Raw genomic sequence first — 17147 nt, 5'->3', positions numbered from 1 at the left:
TGGGGTTTCTCCGTGTCTCATGCTGTAGCCCAGGGCTGAGGGGAAACTCTGGCCCCTGTGGAAAGGGATCCAGGAGCCCGTCCCCAGGGCCGCCGGGTCTGACCCACCACGGAGGCCGCATGGTGAGGACGGGCCCCAGGAGTGAGTGACGGGGCCTGTGTCTCACGGCCTGTCTGCTTCCCACTGCAGAGCCCAGCTACCCCAAACCCAGCATCTCCCTGAGCCCCAGCGGGGGAGTCTCCCTGGGGGGAACTGTGGCCGTCCGGTGTCGGGGGCAGCGCCGGGGCATGCGGTTCGTGCTGAATAAAGAGCGACGCCATTTCCCACCTGTGGATTCGGACGGGTTTGGGGCTGAGTTTCCCATCAGCAACGTGCGCCGGGAGGACGGCGGGAGCTACAGCTGCTCCTATCACAGCAGATCGGAGCCGTTCACCATGTCGTACCCCAGCGACCCCGTGGAGCTGGTGGTGAGAGGTGAGGGGCCCGGCTCGGCGTCCCCGTTCCCAGCCCCACCCCCAGCCTGACCCTCACTGGGGCTCGGTGCCAATGGGACGCTCAGAGCCAGGATCTGCTCTGAGCCCAGCAGAGGGGACGCCCGGCCGGGGAGCAGGGACGGAGTCACTGGGGGGTTCCCCAGCCAGGGGGGAGCAGCAGCCCCTGGAGACTCAGGGCAGGGAGGCTACTTTAACGCTCTCCCTTGTGCGTAGGAACCGGGAGTCGCTATTTAATCCCCTGATCCCCTCCCCTCTGTTCTCCAGGCCCCGCCCCAGGCAGTGCCCTGGCCTGGGCTGAATGAGGCAGGGGCTGCAGGAGAAGCGGTGGCTTGATGGACACGGCGCTCGGCTGGAACCCAGGAGATCTGGCCCAGCTCCTGGCGCAGCCACAGACTCTGTGTGATGGGAGCATGTCACAGTTTTCAAAAGTGTCCTTCATTGTGGGGGGGCCTCAATCTTGGGGGATCTCAGGCCGAGCGCCCACAAACCGAGACACCCCCAGTTAGTGGAGACCTCTGCAAATGCTGCCTCAGTAACGCTGGATGCTTTGTGTCTGGGGAGCATGTAGGGCCCCCACCATGATCAGGGCCCCGTTGTGCCAGGCGCTGCATAAACACAGAATGAAGAGACAGTCCCTGCCCCTGGGAGCTCACTGAGGAAAGTGAATCTGGTTGTGCCTCAGTTTCCCCCCATGTAGAATGGGGATAATGACTCCTCCCTGCCTCCCAGGGGGTGACTCCCTTCCTGGGGGGGGCTCAGGCCCTGCTAGGGTGTCAACTTTCCAATTTGTGAAAACTGGACACTGAGTGCGGGAACCTCTCCCACCCCCTGCTCCACCTCTTCCCCAAGGCCCCGCCCCCTGGTCCTCTTCCCCCCCCGCATCGTCATTCTCTGCTCTCCCCACCACCCTCCCCCTGCCAGGTGAGCCAGGCTCCAGGGGTGAGGGTGGGGGAGGCGGAGCCAGGCTCTGGTGGTGGTGGGGGGGGTGGCAGGGCAGGGCTGGGGTGGGAAAGCCACACGGCGGGGGTGTGGGTGAGTAGGGGTGGGGTGGGGGAGCTGTGCTCTGGGGGTGGGGGGTGAGTGGGGCAGGTGAGGGTTGGGGAGCCGTGCTCCTGGGGTGGGGGTGAGTCTTGCAGGGGAAGAGACCCGCGCTCTGGGGTGGAGCAGGGAGTGGGGAGGAGCGGATGGGGGTGAGTGGGGCAGGTTGGGGAAGGTGGGAAAGGGAGAGCCACGCTGTGGGGGTGGAGGTGAGGGGGCAGGAAATGGGGCAGGATGGGGAGCTGGGCGGGTGGGGATGAGTGTGGCAGGGAGGGGACCCACGCTCAGGAGATGGGGGGAGGGGGAGCAGGTGGGGGTGAGCAGGGCTGGCTGGGGGAGGGGGAGCTGTGCTGCTGGGATGGGGGTGGGGTGAGTGGGGCAGGGAGTGGGGCAGGGCCCCTGCTGAGTGGCTCCACTGCTCCTCCAGGCTCCAGCAGCAGCTGCTCTTCCCGCCCCCTGGTGGCAGAGGCCGGGTACTGCAGGGAATCAGGTTTAGTGTCCGGGCAGTGGCACTGCCAGGTTCCCTGTTTAACCCACTTTCCGGCTGAAAACTGGGCACCGGCAACCCTGGGCCTGCGGTGCCGGCGCCAGAGACCAGCCCGTGAGTCGCTCTGTCCAGGGCCTTGGATGAGGCAGGGGCCACACACGGCATATGAGGATCCCAAGAACTAGGGAGCCGCGGCTCGTGTCTGTGGGGCTGGGAGCCCAGCTCGCAGGGCCGGGATTCTGGGTGGGGGGAACTCTGGGATCTGGGAGAGAATCTCTGCCCGGGGGCCCCTGGGTCTGCCCGTGGCTGGGGGAGGCCAGGGCTGGGTGGGTGCCTGGGTCTGGCTCTCACAGCCTGTCTCCTGTGCGCAGATCCCAGCTTACCCAGACCCTCCATCTCCCTGAACTCCACCGGGGTCATCGCCCCAGGGGCAAACGTCACCATCCGGTGTCAGGGGCAGCGCCAGGACGTGAGGTTCTTCCTGCACAAGGCTGGAGACCTGAACCTGCAGCGACACATGGACCCTGCTGGGGCCGGGGCCGAGTTCCGCATCCCCAGCGTGGGCCGGCAGCACGGAGGGATCTACAGCTGCAGCTACCGGCCCCGGTCAGAGCCCTTCGTCTCCTCGCCACCCAGCGACCCCGTGCAGCTGGTGGTAGCAGGTGAGGGTCCGGCTCAGCCGTCCCAGCTCCCAGCCCCTCACCCAGCTGGGTCGTCAGGGGGCTCTGCACCAATGGGACGCTCAGAGCCAGGCTCTGCCCTGGGCACAGCAGGAGAGACACCCGGCTGGAGAGCGGGGACGGAGTCACTGGGGGGTTCCCTAGCCAGGGAGGAGCAGCAGCCACTGGAGATTGGGGCAGAGGAAGGGGGGATCCCAGCCCCCAGATGGCTCTCCTTGCTCTGGGGATGCACGGAGGGGTCAGGGCCCAGTGGCTCCCTATGGCACTGGCCCCAGCCACACAAACACCCTGTCCCCCCTGGAATAACAGTGATGATTGAAGCTGAGTTTTGGGGGTGGGGGGGCAATCGCCGAGTCAGTGTTTCAGCCCCTCCCCCACCTCAACAGACGCTGGTTCTATTCCCGCAGGGGGAACCGACCCGACCCAGCCTGGAGCGGTGCCGGCTCCCACCCACCCGGGCAGCAGGGGGCCAGGTACATGGGCTGGGGGGGAATCACCATCAAACCAGCCCTGGAAGGCTCATGCTGTCCAAGGAGCCACCCCCGGGGGTTTGGGCTGGGGGTGGGACGGGGGCAGTGACTCTTTGTGCATGAGCCCAGACACCAGGGGGAGGGGCAGCCCCTGCACCTCCCTCACCACCAGACCCCCCCACCCAGCTCCTCCTGCACCTCCTGCCCTGTAGGTTGCTGCCTGGAAGCTACTGGGGGGTCCCAGGAGAGGGACAGGATCCAGGGGGCCTGGCTCTGGGGCTGGGACCAGCTGGGTGCCCGGGCGGGGCCTGGGGCTCGGGTTCCCAGGTGTCCGGTTTTTGACCCGCACACCCGGCTGCAAAGGGACCCTGGCGCATTCCAACCCCCTGCCCAGCCCGGTGAAAATGAGCGAGTGAGTGGGGGGGGGGGGGAGCGAGCGATGAGGGGGTGGCATGAGTTTGACCTGCCAGACCTGCCAGATGTGGGAGTTGGGGGCTCCGCTCCCAGAGCAGCGCCAGCTGCTGATCTCCCTGTCCGAGCCGCCGAGTGACTCTCCCCTTCCCCCACAGCAGCCCCCCCGGGGCGCCCGGATTTCACCCATGCCAACATCGCCCGCCTGGGGCTAAGCGCCGCAGTCCTGCTCGTCCTGGGGCTGATCCTGGCCGAGGCCTGTTACAGCCGCCCGAGGGGGGCGCCCTAGGTAAGGTGACCCCTTTGTCGCTCGCCTCTGGATCCTTTTTCCAGTGTCTCCACCTCCTTTCTATGGAGCGGGGACCAGAACTGGACACAGCTCCCGGCCTGCCCAGCGCCGAGCAGAGCGGTTCTCACCGCCCGGGAGGTGCGCGCTGCACCTCTGGTAGTGCAGCCACACGTTGCATTTGCTTTTGTCTTGCACCGGCATCGCGCTGCTGACTCACATCGAGGGTGCGATGATCCACCACAGCTCCTCGCTCCGTCCCAGCAGTGCTGCTGCCAACCCAGCTGCCTCCATCCTGCGCTTGTGCATTTGGTTTTTCTTCCCTACATGCAGCACCTCCATTGACTTTTGAACAGCTTGGAGAAGAGACGACTAAGGGGGGATACGATAGAGGGCTATAAAATCATGACTGGTGTGAAGAAACCAAATCAGGAAGTGCTATTTACTCCTTCTCATAACACAAGAACTGGGGGGGGGGGGGGGTCACCCAGTCAGCCTGTGGAAATCCTTGCCAGAGGATATTGTGAAGGCCAAATTATAACAGGGTTCAAAAAAAGAACTAGATAAGTTCATGGAGGACAGGTCCATCAATGGCTATTGGCCAGGATGGGCAGGGATGGTGTTTGCCAGAAGCTAGGAATGGACGACAGGGGATGGATCACATGATGATTCCCTGTTCTGTTCATTCTCTCTCGGGCACCTGGCATTGGCCACTGTCGGCAGACAGGACACTGGGCTGGACGGACCTTTGGTCTGACCCAGGCTGGCCGCTCTGGGTTATGTGGGGTCAGAACCACAATATCGAACAGGGACGACCCCAGGGAAACCCCAGCAGGACCCATCCCGCTGGCGACGCGTCTCCTGAGAGGTCCATGGAGCCGAGGACATGGTGGGGAGGTGACGACAGCCACGGCTGTAATTCTTGCCCAGGGGTTTGTAGGATTTCTCTCTGCCGGAGTAATTGGAACTTTGCTTAGCGCTGGGGCCAGCACTGACTGCCGGGGAGAGCGCCCCCTAGTGACTTCTGCCCCTGATGCAACCCTGTTCTCTAGACTGGAGTGACTCTCACGGTACGTCCACACTACGGGATTATTCCGATTTTACATAAACCAGTTTAGCAAAACAGATTGTATAAAATCGAGTGCGCGCGGCCACACTAAACACATTAAATCGGTGGTGTGCATCCACAGTCCGAGGCTAGCATCGATTTCTGGAGCGTTGCACTGTGGGTAGCTATCCCGAGCTATCCCATAGTTCCCGCAGCCTCCCCCGCCCCTTGGAATTTCCGGGTTGAGATCCCAGTGCCTGATGGGGCAAAAATCATTGTCGCGGGTGGTTCTGGGTACAGCCTCACCCTTCCCTCCCTGAAAGCAGCAGACAACCATTTCGCGCCTTTTTTGCTTGGTGAACTGTGCAGACGCCATAACACAGCAAGCATGGACCCTGCTCAGCTCAATACTGCAATCGTGGATGTTTTAAACACCTCGCACACTCTCGTGCAGTATATGGTGAACCAGGACCTTCAAACCAAGGCAAGGAGGAGGCGGAAACGGCAGCGCGGCGATGACAGTGATGAGGACGTGGACACAGAATTCTCTCAAACCACGGGCCCCTGCGCTTTGGATATCCTGATGGTAATGGGGCAGATTCTATCCATTGAACGCCGATTTTGGGCCCGGGAAACAAGCACTGACTGGTGGGACAGCATTGTGTTGCAGGTGTGGGATGATTCCCAGTGGATTTCGCATGCATAAGGGCACTTTCATGGAACTTTGTGACTTGCTTGCCCCTGCCCTGAAACGCCATAATACCAAGATGAGAGCAGCCCTCACAGTAGAGAAGCGAGTGGCGATAGCCCTGTGGAAGCTTGCAACGCCAGACAGCTACCGGTCAGTCGGGAATCAATTTGGAGTTGGAAAATCTACTGTGGGGGCTGCTGTGATGCAAGTAGCCAAAGCAATCACTAAGCTGCTGCTACGAAAGGTTGTGACTCTGGGAAACGTGCAGGCCATAGTGGATGGCTTTGCTGCACTGGGATTCCCTAACTGTGGGGGGGCGATAGATGGAACCCATATCCCTATCTTGGCACCAGAGCACCAGGGCACCCAGTACGTAAACCGGAAGGGGTACTTTTCAATGGTGCTGCAAGCACTGGTGGATCACAAGGGATGTTTCACCAACATCCACGTGGGATGGCCAGGGAGGGTTCATGACACTCACGTATTCAGAAGCATTACTCTGTTTAAACGGCTGCAGCAAGGGAATTACTTCCCAGACCAGAAATTAACAGTTGGGGATGTTGAAATGCCTGTCGTTATCCTGGGGGACCCAGCCTACCCCTTGATGCCATGGCTTATGAAGCCATACACAGGCAGCCAGGACAGTGGTCAGGATCTGTTCAACTACAGGCTGAGCAAGTGCAGAATGGTGGTGGAATGTGCATTTGGCTGTTTAAAGGCGCGCTGGCGCACATTACTGACTCGCTCAGACCTCAGCCAAACCAATGTCCCCTACGTTATTGCTGCTTGCTGTGTGCTCCACAATCTCTGTGAGAGTAAGGGGGAGACCTTTATGGCGGGGTGGGAGGCTGAGGCAAATCACCTGGCCGCTGATTACGCGCAGCCAGACACCAGGGAGATTAGAAGAGCACACCAGGAAGCGGTGCGCATCAGAGAAGCTTTGAAAACGAGCTTCATCACTGGCCAGGGTACGGTGTGACTGCTGTGTTTGTTGATGATCACCCACCCCCCTTGATTGACTCATCCCTTTGAGCAACTCCCCCTCCCCCTTCGAGTACAGCTTACTTATGCAAATAAAGGCACTATATTTTAAAAACCATGATTTATTTATTAATTCATTAATTCATTATAAAAAGAGGGAGAGAAGTAAGGGTGTGGTTTGGTGTGGTTTGAGAGGAGGATAGGAGGGATGGAGAAGGGCAGTAAAAAAATTGCACATTAATGACAGCCTTCTGGTTGGGCTGTCCATGGGGGTGGAGTGGCGGGTGCACGGGCCTCCCCACGCTGCCTACACGTCTGGGTGAGGAGGATGTGGAACATGGTGAGGGTTGAGGGTGGTGATACAGGGGCTGCAGCGGCACTCTGTGATCCTGCTGCTCCTGAAGCTCCACCAGACGCCGGAGCATGTCAGTTTGATCACGCAGCAGCCCCAGAGTTGCATCCCGCCACCGCTGATTTTCCTGCCGGTCTTCCTGCCGCCACCTCTCATCTCGGGTGTCCCTCCTGTCCTCACGTTCACTGGCCTCTTTCCTGTAATTTGATACCACGTCCTTCCACTCATTCAGATGAGCTCTTTCATTGCGTGTAACTTCCATAATATCCGAGAACATTTCATCTCGCGTCTTCTTTTTCCTCCGCCTTATCTGTGCTAGCCTTTGGGATGGAGGAGGGACGCTTGAAAAATTTGCAGCTGCATGAGGGAGAGAAATATTTTAAAAGATACATTTTACAGAGCAATGGTTATACTCTTTCACAGTGAAAAGCACTATTCACCTTACATAGCACATGTGATTTCCCTACAAGTTTGCATTTTTCATCTTAATACTGAGTGCCTGCAGCTCTGGAGTTACAGATCTCACAGACACAGGTCCGGGCATCAGAATTCAGCTTGCATGCGGCCATGGTAAGCCACTGTCTTTCAGCGTCTGTAGTGATTTACCCCTCCCCCCAACGCATGGCTAATATTAGCTCCCTGCTAATCAACACCCTTCCCCCCCCCCACTGCGTGGCTGGTAGCTTGGGGAAGCCCCGCTGACCAAACACAAAAAAGATCATCAGCATTTCACTCCTCCCCTCCCCCTGCTTGGCTACGTGCAGGAAAGGATTTTTTTTTAAGCTGCTGCAGTCCACGAACCCAGTAGGAAAATGGCCATCCCTCTTACTTAAATTCCTGATTTTTAACCAGGTTATCCTGAACGATATCACTTTGCTGAGGATAACACAGCGAGATAAAGAAGGGATGCTTCTTGAATGCCAGCAATCACCGGGACCATATGCTGCTATGCTTTGCCATGCAATGATACCTGATTACTTGCTCTGCATTGATGGGACGCTCAGAGCCAGGCTCTGCCCTGAGCTCTGGGCCCAGGGGAGGGGACGCCTGGCCGGGTGGCAGGGATGGAGTAACTGAGGGGTTCCCCAGACAAAGGGGAGCAGGAGCTGCTGGAGATTTGGGGCTGAGGGGGGATCGTGACCCCCAGACGGCTCTCCCCACTCTGTGGACACACAGTGGAATCAGGGCCCAGGGGCTTCTGAGCAGGCATCTGCCCTACAATTGAAGCTGAGTCGTGGGAGAGGAGGTCGATTGCTGTGATTGTTTCAGCCCCTCCCTTGGCTCCTGACAGACGCAGGTTCTATTCCTGCAGGGGGAACTGACCCGACCCTGCCTGGAGCGGCACCAGCTCCCACCCACCCAGGCAGCGGGCCAGGTACCATGGCCAGGAGGAAGTCACCATCGAACCAGCCCTGGAAGGCTCATGCTGCCCAAGGAGCCGCCCCCGGGGGTTGGGGCTGGTTGGGCGGGATGGGGACAGTGACTCCTGGTGCATGAGCCCAGACACCAGGGGGAGGGGCAGCCCCGCCTCTCACTACCAGACCCCAGCTCCTCTGGGACCTCCTGCCCTGTAGGTTGCTGCCTGGACGCTATTGGGGGATCCCAGGAGAGGGACAGGATCTGGGGGGCCTGGCTCTGGGGCTGGGACCAGCTGGGTGCCCGGGTGTGGCCTGGGGCTCGGGTTGCCAAATGTCTGGTTTTTTACCACAACACCCAGTTTCAAAGGGACCCTGGCGGGGCAGTTAAAAGTCCAGTCGGGGACACAGTGGGGCTGGGAGGCTCCCTGCCTGCCATGGCTCAGCGCGCCCCAGGCAGCAGCTGGCATCTCCCTCCGGCTCCTAGGTGAAGGGTGGCCACAGGGGCTCTGCGCACTGGTCCTGCCCCGAGCGCTGGCTCTGCAGCTCCCATTGGCCAGGAACTGCAGCCAATGGGAACTACAGGGGTAGCGCTTGTAGGTGGGGCCCGGGCACAGAGTTCCCTGGCTGCCCCTCCGCCTGGGAGCAAGAGGGACATGCCGGCTGCTTCCTGGGAGCTGCCTGAGGTAATCGCCACCTGGAGCCTGCACCCTGCACCCCCCCCATACACCCCAACCCCCTGCCCAAGTGCTGAGCCCTCCCGCACTCCAAACTCCCTCCAGAGCCCGCACACCTGCCTCACCCCCTTCTGCACCACAACCCCCTGCCCCAGCCCTGAGCCCCCTCCCACACCTGAACTCCCTCCCGGAGCCCTCACTCTGCGCACCCCAAATCCCTCATCCCTGGTTCCACTCCAGAGCCTGCGCCCCCAGCAGGAGCCTTCACCCCCTCCCGTACCTCAACCCCTGCCCTAGCCCAGTGAAAATGAGCAAGTGACTGAGGGTGGGGAAAGCGAGCGATGCGGGGTGGGGTGGGGTGGAGTGAGTCGGGGGGGGCCTCAGGGCAGGGGCTGTTCGTCCACCTGGGCAACCGCCGTGGTGGAGAAGCTGAGGCCCTGGAGCCGGACCTGATGAACAGGGAGGTTGGGGCTCCGCCCCGGGCAGAACCAGCTGCTGATCTCCCCGTCCGAGCTGCCGAGTGACTCTCCCCTTCCCCCCACAGCAGCCCCCCCGAGGCACCCGGATTTCACTCATGCCAACATCGCCCGCCTGGCGCTGGGCGCCGCGGTCCTGCTTGTCCTGGGGCTGATCCTGGCTGAGGCCTGTTACAGCCGCCTGAGGGAGGTGTCCTAGGTGAGGTGACCCCCGCCCCTTCTGTGCCACTTGCTTCCCCCAGGGACTGGGCTCTGGGCGACATGGGCCCCTCTAACCCGCCGTCTCTCTGCACCCCCAGGAGCCTGGATCTGGCCATGTGGAGAAAAGAATCTCCCCCGGGGGATGATCTGCTCCTCCTCAGGGGGGTTGAGATGCTGGCAGAAAAGCTTCCTGCCCCCTCAGAGAATCCTCCCTCCTCACCTGATGGCCATACCCCAGGATCAACCCCCTGACCCACAGACCTGTGAGCACCAGCCCCTGCAGAGTGTGCTGTGGTTCCAATCACTTAGACGATGCCAGGCTGGACTCACTAGACCCCCCTCCCTCCCAGAGCCAGGGAGAGAACCCAGGCGTCCTGGCTCCCAGCCCCACCCCTTGTTCTAACCACTAGATCCCACTCCCCTCCCAGAGACAGGGAGAGAACCCAGGAGTCCTGGCTCGCAGGTGGATGCAATAGATGAAGCAGCTGCTGAGGGCATGTCCTGCCATCCGGACTAGGAGCAACATGGGGTATAAATCAACCCCTAGATGCAGGTGGCTTTTATTTGGGGGGAAGGGAAAGTGGGCAGGAATGAGTGGACATGGGGGGCAAGCTTAAGGTACCGGATGTCAGGCGAGGCCGCCCCCTGCTGGTAGCACCAGCTGCCCTGGAGGTGGGCAACGACCTCAGGACACTGCTAGGGGGAGTCCTGGCTCCATGTAGGGTGTCACGGAGTTTGGGGGAGACAAGGCCCTGCACCCTCAGCTTCCTGCGATTCACCGTGACTCAGCCAAGCAGAAAAACAGAAGGTTTATTAGATGACAGGAACACAGTCCAAGACAGGTCTTGCAGGTACAGACAACAGGACCCCCTCAGTCATGTCCATCTTGGGGGCAGCGGAGGCCAGGAGGTCTGTCTGGCCTCCCCTCCATTTTCCCAGCCAGCTCCAAACTGAAACTATCCTCCAGCCATCACACCCAGCCTTCCCCCAGCTCCTACTCCAGCCTTTGTCCAGTTTCCTGGGCATCATCTTTAGTGTTCTACTGAACCTCTCCACCAGCCCGTTGGACTGGGGGTGATACGCTGATGTCCAGTTGTGCTGGACCCCACATTTCTCCCACAAGCACCAAAGCCGGCCCAACATGAAGTTGGACTCTTGGTCTGTCAAGACTTCTTTGGGGAACCCCACCCGGCTGAAAATGGTCAGCAACGCATCTGCAGCTGGTCGTCTTTCTGAGAGGTCCCACGATGTCCACAGCCACCTTCTGGAAAGGCTCCTCTATGATGGGCAAGGGTCTCAAAGCTGCTTTCCCCTTGTTCTGGGCCTTCCCCACCCGCTGGCAGGGATCACAGGAGCGGCAGTACTGTTGGACAGTAATTAAGTACCCAGGCCAGTAAAAGTTCTGTAGCAGCCTCTGCCTGGTGCGCCGGATCCCCTGGTGCCCGGCGAGGGGGATGTCATGGGCCAGGTACAGTAGCTTGCAGCAATACTTCTGGGGGACCACCAGCTGCCTCCTGATCCCCCATGACTCCATTTTCCCTGTGGGATCCCATTCTCGGTACAGGAACCCCTTCTCCCACAGGAACCTCTCCTGGCAACCTCTCCGCATGATCTGTACCACACTAACCTCGGCCAGGTCCCTTAGCTGCCACAAGGAAGGATCTGTCTGCAACTTGGCCTGGAACTCAGCGGCCGGGGAAGGGACGGGGACCTGTTCCCTCTCACTGGCCGGGTCTGAAGCCGCAACCTCTCTGAGCCGTGTCCCTGAGCACTCCTTCCCCACCAGGGTAGGGTCCTGTGCCTCCAATATGGTACCCTCCCCGAGGTCAGGGCATCGTGGCCCTCACCAGCTCTGGCTACAGGTCACGATTAGAGCATTCTGGGGGTTGCTTGGCCAGTCCTCTAGGTCTCTCCCCATCAACACCTCAGTGGGCAAATGGTGGTGCACCCCCATGTCCTTGGGGCCCTCCTTGGCCCCCTATTTCAGATGTACCCTCGCCACGGGCACCTTGAATGGGGTCCTGCCCACCCCCATCAGGGTCAGGAAGGTGTTGGACATCACCCGATCTGGGGCCACCACCTCGGGCCGGGCCAGCGTCACCTCAGCGCCCGTGTCCCAGTACCCACTGACCTTCCTCCCTTCCACCTCCAGGGGAACAAGGCACTCGCTCCGCAGGACAGCCCCATGCCCACCCTGTAAACTGAGAACCTGGTGTCTGGAGCATCCAGCCCCCCAGAGAAGCTGGCCTGGGGCCCTCCTCCCTCCGGAGCAGTTGGGAAGCTGCCAGCCCCCACCTGCCTGGGAAGCCGGCCCCTCATCTGGCTGGGTCCCTACCCAGGTAACCCTCTGTGGGTTGGGTCTGCTCAGTCTGTCCTTGAGCCTGGGGCACTGGGTCTGTATGTGGCCTCTCTGGCCACAGTAATAGCAGCCCATGTCCCGTTGGTCCCCTCAAGCCAGTTGGTTGGTCCTGACGCCGTCGGATGTTCACATTGGGAGGGGGTTCTCTATGTTCCCCCTATGGGAGGTCACAGGGTGATGCTCTCTCTGTATCATGGCGGACCTGATCTTTTGGGACTCCTCCCTGCCACCCCACAACTGGCTGTTCACAAACTCGTCGGCCAGCTGCCCTGCACGTCATGGGTCCTCTGGCTTTTTGTCCACCAACCACAGCCTCAGGTCGGATGGGCACCGCTCATACAGTTGCTCCAGTACCATTAGGTTAAGCAGGTCCTCCTGCCCACTTGTAGGCGTATCCCCGCATCCGGAGGACCAGTTCTAGATATGTGACCACAGGGGCTTTACGCTGACTCCAGAATCTTCTCCAGTACATCTCGGGAGTCAGCCCAAACTCGCCTAGCAGGGCCTTTTTGAACAGTTCATAGTCTCCTGTCTCCCTTTCATTCGGCTGTACATTGCCACAGCTTTGGGGTCCAGTAGGGGGGTGAGAAACTGGAGCCTGCTGCAGGGCAACCCTGTGCAGCTCGCAGGCTGTCTCAAAGCAGGGGCGGCTCTAGGATTTATGCTGCCCTAAGCAGGGTGGCACGCCGCGGGGGGCACTCTGGCTGTCGCTGGTCCCACGGCTCCAGTGGACCTCCTGCAGACGTGCCTGCGGAGGGTCTGCTAGTCCCCGTGGCTCCGGTGGACCTCCTGCAGGCAAATGCTCCACCCCAGCGAATGCTCCACCCCAGCCACAGGACCAGCGGACTCTCTGCAGGCACGTCTGCGGGAGGTCCACCGGAGCCGCCTGCCGCCCTCCCGCGGGACGCCACCCCAAGCACGTGCTTGGCGTGCTGGGGTCTGGAGCCGGCCCTGTCTCAAAGGCCGTCAGAAAGTCATTTATGTCCTCCCCTTCCTTACGCTGGGCCAGGATGCACTTATCAAAGCTCCATGCAGTCCTGGGTCACTCACTGCAGCCGAGGGCTTGCTGCTCCTCAGCTTGGCCAATGTTTCTGTTTCTCTTTGGGCTGTCTCTGTTTTTTCTGTTGTGCTCGCTCCTCCAGCTCATACTGTCTCTGTCTTTCTTGTTCTGCTCACTCCTCCATCAGTTTCTGCTGCCTTAACTCCAGCTCTTTCAGTTTTATCTCCTTCTCCCATTCCAGCCGCCTCAGGTCCAGGGATGGGGAGCTCCACCAGGAGGATCCCCTGCTGGCCAGAGGGGTCACGGTGCCCTTGGTATTCGCTGGGCTCCTCCCTGCCCTTCCCCTAGGCATGGGTAGGAGGGGTCTCGGGAAGCCCTCAGCAGCCGGCTGACCACTCCCAGCTGCGACAGACACTGGTGCCTGTGCTGCATCTGCCAGGCTGCTTCCCTCAGAGACAGGGATTAGTTCATTCAGTTGATCCCCCTCCTCCAGCTGGGCAATCAGCTGTTCTGTGGTGAGCCTCTCAATGCGCTGCCCCCTCTGCCCGCACAGCGCCACCAGGTCGCTCTTAAGGTGCTTCTAATACATCTTCCCGCTGGTCACACACTCCCAGGGGTTAAGCATAGCTCCTCCATCCCCCGAGACCGCTCCTCTGTGAATCTTTAGCACACCTGGTCCCCATCAATCCTCCTTTGTTTTACTACTCCCCAGTCACTTACTGCAGAAAGCGCCATCCACGGGGCTGCAGTAGATCCCACCTCTGCCACCAGTTGTCACTGAGTTTGGGGGAGACAAGGTCCTGCACCCCCGGCTTTTTGTGATTCACCATGACTTTTCGCCAGCCAGTAAAGCAGAAGGTTTATTTAGATGCCAGGAACACAGTCCAAGACAGGTCTTGCAGGTACAGACAACAGGACCCCCCCAGTCAGGTCCATCTTGGGGGCCCAGGGAGGCCAGAGCCCCGTTGGGAGACCAGAGCCCCGAGCCCCATCTGGGCTCCCCTTCATTTTTTCAGCCAGCTCCAAACTGACACTCGCTCCAGCCATCTCACTCAGCCTCCCCCGGCTCCTCCCCCTGCCTTTGTCCAGTTTCCTGGGCGAAGATGTCACCTGGCTCCAACCCCCTTCCTGGGTTCTCATGTTACATGCTCCCATATCTTCCCTCAAGGAAAGTCTCCCATCACCAATGCAGACAGTTCCAGTAAAACTCCCCTGCAACCTTCCCAGGTCAATACTCCCCACTTCTGCTGCGTCACAGGCACCCATCCAGTATTCAAAAAAAACATTAAGAACATTCCCACTTCATCACACAGCCATTGAATCTTCTTATCCCTGTGTCTGGTAAAGTGATGAGCACATGAGCAAATATTGTTCCCTTATGCTCATCCCTTAACCTTCTCTTTGTGAAGCTAAATAGATTCAGATCCTTGAGTCTACCATTATCAGGCAAGTTTGCTAATCCTTTAATTGTTTTTGTGGCTCTTCTCTGAACCCTCTCCAATTTATTGGCATCTGTCTCAAATTGTGGACACCAGAACGGGACACAATATTCCAGTAGGGGTCACACCATTGCCAAATACACCTCTCTACGTCTAGCTGAGATACTGCTGTGTATGAATCCAAAGATCGAATTTGCCGTTTCAGCAAAAGTGTCCTGCTGGGAGCTCATGGTCAGCTGATTAGCAAACATGACCCCAAGTCTTTTTCAGGGTCTCTGCTTCTCAGGAACGAGTCCCCCCTCTTGTACATATAGCCTAGATTTTTTGTTCCTAGAGGTATAACTTTACATTTGAACAAACTAACAGGTATGTTGCTTGTGCTCAGCTTCCCAAACAATCCAGATGGCTCTGTATCGATGCCGTGTCCTGTCTGTTATTTACCACTCCCCAGATCTGTCTGTCATCTGCAGGTTTTATCAGTGATGATTTTATATTTGCTTCCAAGTCACTGATCAAAATGTTAAATCGTGTAGGGCCAAGATCCGATCCCTGCAGGACCCTACTAGAAAGACACCTGTCTGATAATGATTCCTCATTTACTATGACATTTTGAGACCCATGAGTTAAGCAGTTATTCCTAGGTGGGACATTTTCCTGCTAACTTACCTTGTGTGTTCCGAGCCCAGCACTCAGTGGAAATGTTTGCATCAGATTGAAATGTTCCAGCCCTCCCTGAGAATCTGACCTTCGCCACAGGGGGTATCTGCGTTCTACAGAATCAAGCTGGAAAGGAGAAAACGCCCACAGAAGCTCCTCCTTAGCACTCAAGTGCGTGAACACAAATCCCCCAGGAGAGAGGCGAGAAGGGGGGTTGCTGCAGCAAGGCCACAGGGATCTCTGAGGTCCCCCTGCCCTGCCCCCCTGTACTGCGTGTCTGATGTCAAGGGAGCTCTGTGAGGTCACAGCCGCCTCCCCACCTTTGCCCAATAGGCTGAGTTCCTGCCCAAGGCCCTTGTGAAGTTATCTCCAGCCTGATTCTTGTTTGCATATATATACCTGCCACTGGAAATTTCCACTACATGCATCCGACGAAGTGGGTATTCACCCATGAAAGCTCAATCTCCAATACATCTAGTCTATAAGGTGCCACAGGACTCTTTGCTGCTTTCTATAACACTTTCCCTTTTTAACATTTTTACAACGTTCAACTGCTTAATTCCCTCCAGCCTCTGCAGAGTTAACGTCTCACTCTCTTTCCTTCAATCACTTGCTTATCTCCCAAAATGACACCTCCATCAACTCAGATTTCACCATTCCAGGTATTGTCCCAGGGATCTGAAATCCCCAGGCCTGTACTTATGGCTTCCCTTACTCCTGCCACTGTGCCCCTCAGGGCTTCCAACCTGTTTTCCAAACTCTTTATCTGTTGCCTGCCTGCTTGTCTCGGCCTGATCCTGCTTTCTTCGCTGAATCACCCCTTCCCATGGGCACAGGCTTTGTCCCACTAACCATTTAGCAAGGACGGTGGGCTCCCCACCCCTCCTGGTCCCTTTTCTTCATTCCCTTTTTCTCTTGTTGTTCTGGGGTGGTCATTCTGCCAGATAGGTAGTGACCCTTTCTGACAGAAGGTACAGGTACTCTGCTGTTATTTAATGTACGCGTTTAAACCGATTTTAGCAGCGTTAAACTGACTTAACGCCGCACCCGTCCACACTACGAGGCCCATTATATCGATATAAAGGGCTCTTTAAACCAGTTTCTGTACTCCTCCACGACGAGACGAGTAGCGCTAATATCGGGATTACCATTACAATAGGGTTAGTGTGGCCGCAAATCGACGGTATTGGCCTCCGGGCGGTATCCCACAGTGCACCGCTGTGACCGCTCTGGACAGCATTCTGAACTCGGATGCACTGGCCAGGTACACAGGAAAAGCCCCGCGAACTTTTGAAATTCATTTCCTGCTTCCCCAGCGTGGAGAGCTCATCAGCACAGGTGACCACGCACAGCTCATCTGCACAGGTAACTATGCAGTCTCCTGAGAATCGAAAAAGAGCCCCAGCATGGACTGCACGGGAGGTACTGGATCTGATCGCTGTATGCGGAGAGGATTCAGTGCTAACAGAACTGCGTTCCAAAAGACGAAATGAAAAAGTATTTGAAAGAATTTCCAAGGCTATGAAGGCCATATCAGGGAGTCATTACAGTGCAGAGTGAAAGTTAAGGAGCTCAGACAAGCCTACCAGAAAACCAAAGAAGCAAACGGAAGGTCCGGGGCAGGTCGAAAAACATGCCGCTTCTACGCTGAGCTGCATGCAATTTTAGGGGACTCTATCAGTTCCGTCCAAAAGACCTTAGGCTGCCCGCATTCTCCACCAAATTTGTTACCTCCATTAGGGCACCTCACCTCTTCCCACTCTGTAGGGCTCCAGGTGTAACCCAGTTAATTTTGGCACCCCCACGTTTTCCCCATTCATAGGGCTCCAGGCAAAAAGCACCTACCCTCACCCAATTTTTAGGTCTCAGGGCCACCCATACCCAGTTCATAGGGCTCAGGGTGTAACAAACCTGGTCAATTTAAGTACCCACACCCTTTCCCAACACGTAGGACTCCAGGTGTATACTACTTTGGCCGGTGTGCAGGACCTTTTACCAGTGAAAGAGCCTTACACAGTAATATCCTTAAACTCTAATTACGAACA

General features: G+C 58.2%; 1 protein-coding gene across 1 annotated transcript in view; it reads left to right on the top strand.

Moving 5' to 3' along the window:
- The first annotated feature begins 260 nt into the window (after positions 1-260).
- Positions 261-17147, top strand: part of LOC120388454 (immunoglobulin superfamily member 1-like) — a 33911-nt gene continuing 17024 nt past the window's right edge. The window contains exons 1-2 of the mRNA XM_039510276.1: positions 261-474; positions 2391-2527. Of these exons, the coding sequence (XP_039366210.1) occupies positions 288-474; positions 2391-2527 (324 nt within the window). The 5' untranslated portion in view covers positions 261-287. The remainder of the gene's footprint in view (positions 475-2390; positions 2528-17147) is intronic.

This window comes from Mauremys reevesii, linkage group 22 (assembly GCF_016161935.1).
Source record: "Mauremys reevesii isolate NIE-2019 linkage group 22, ASM1616193v1, whole genome shotgun sequence".
Taxonomy (NCBI): Eukaryota; Metazoa; Chordata; order Testudines; family Geoemydidae; genus Mauremys; species Mauremys reevesii.
This window is presented reverse-complemented; position numbering and strand designations above follow the sequence as displayed.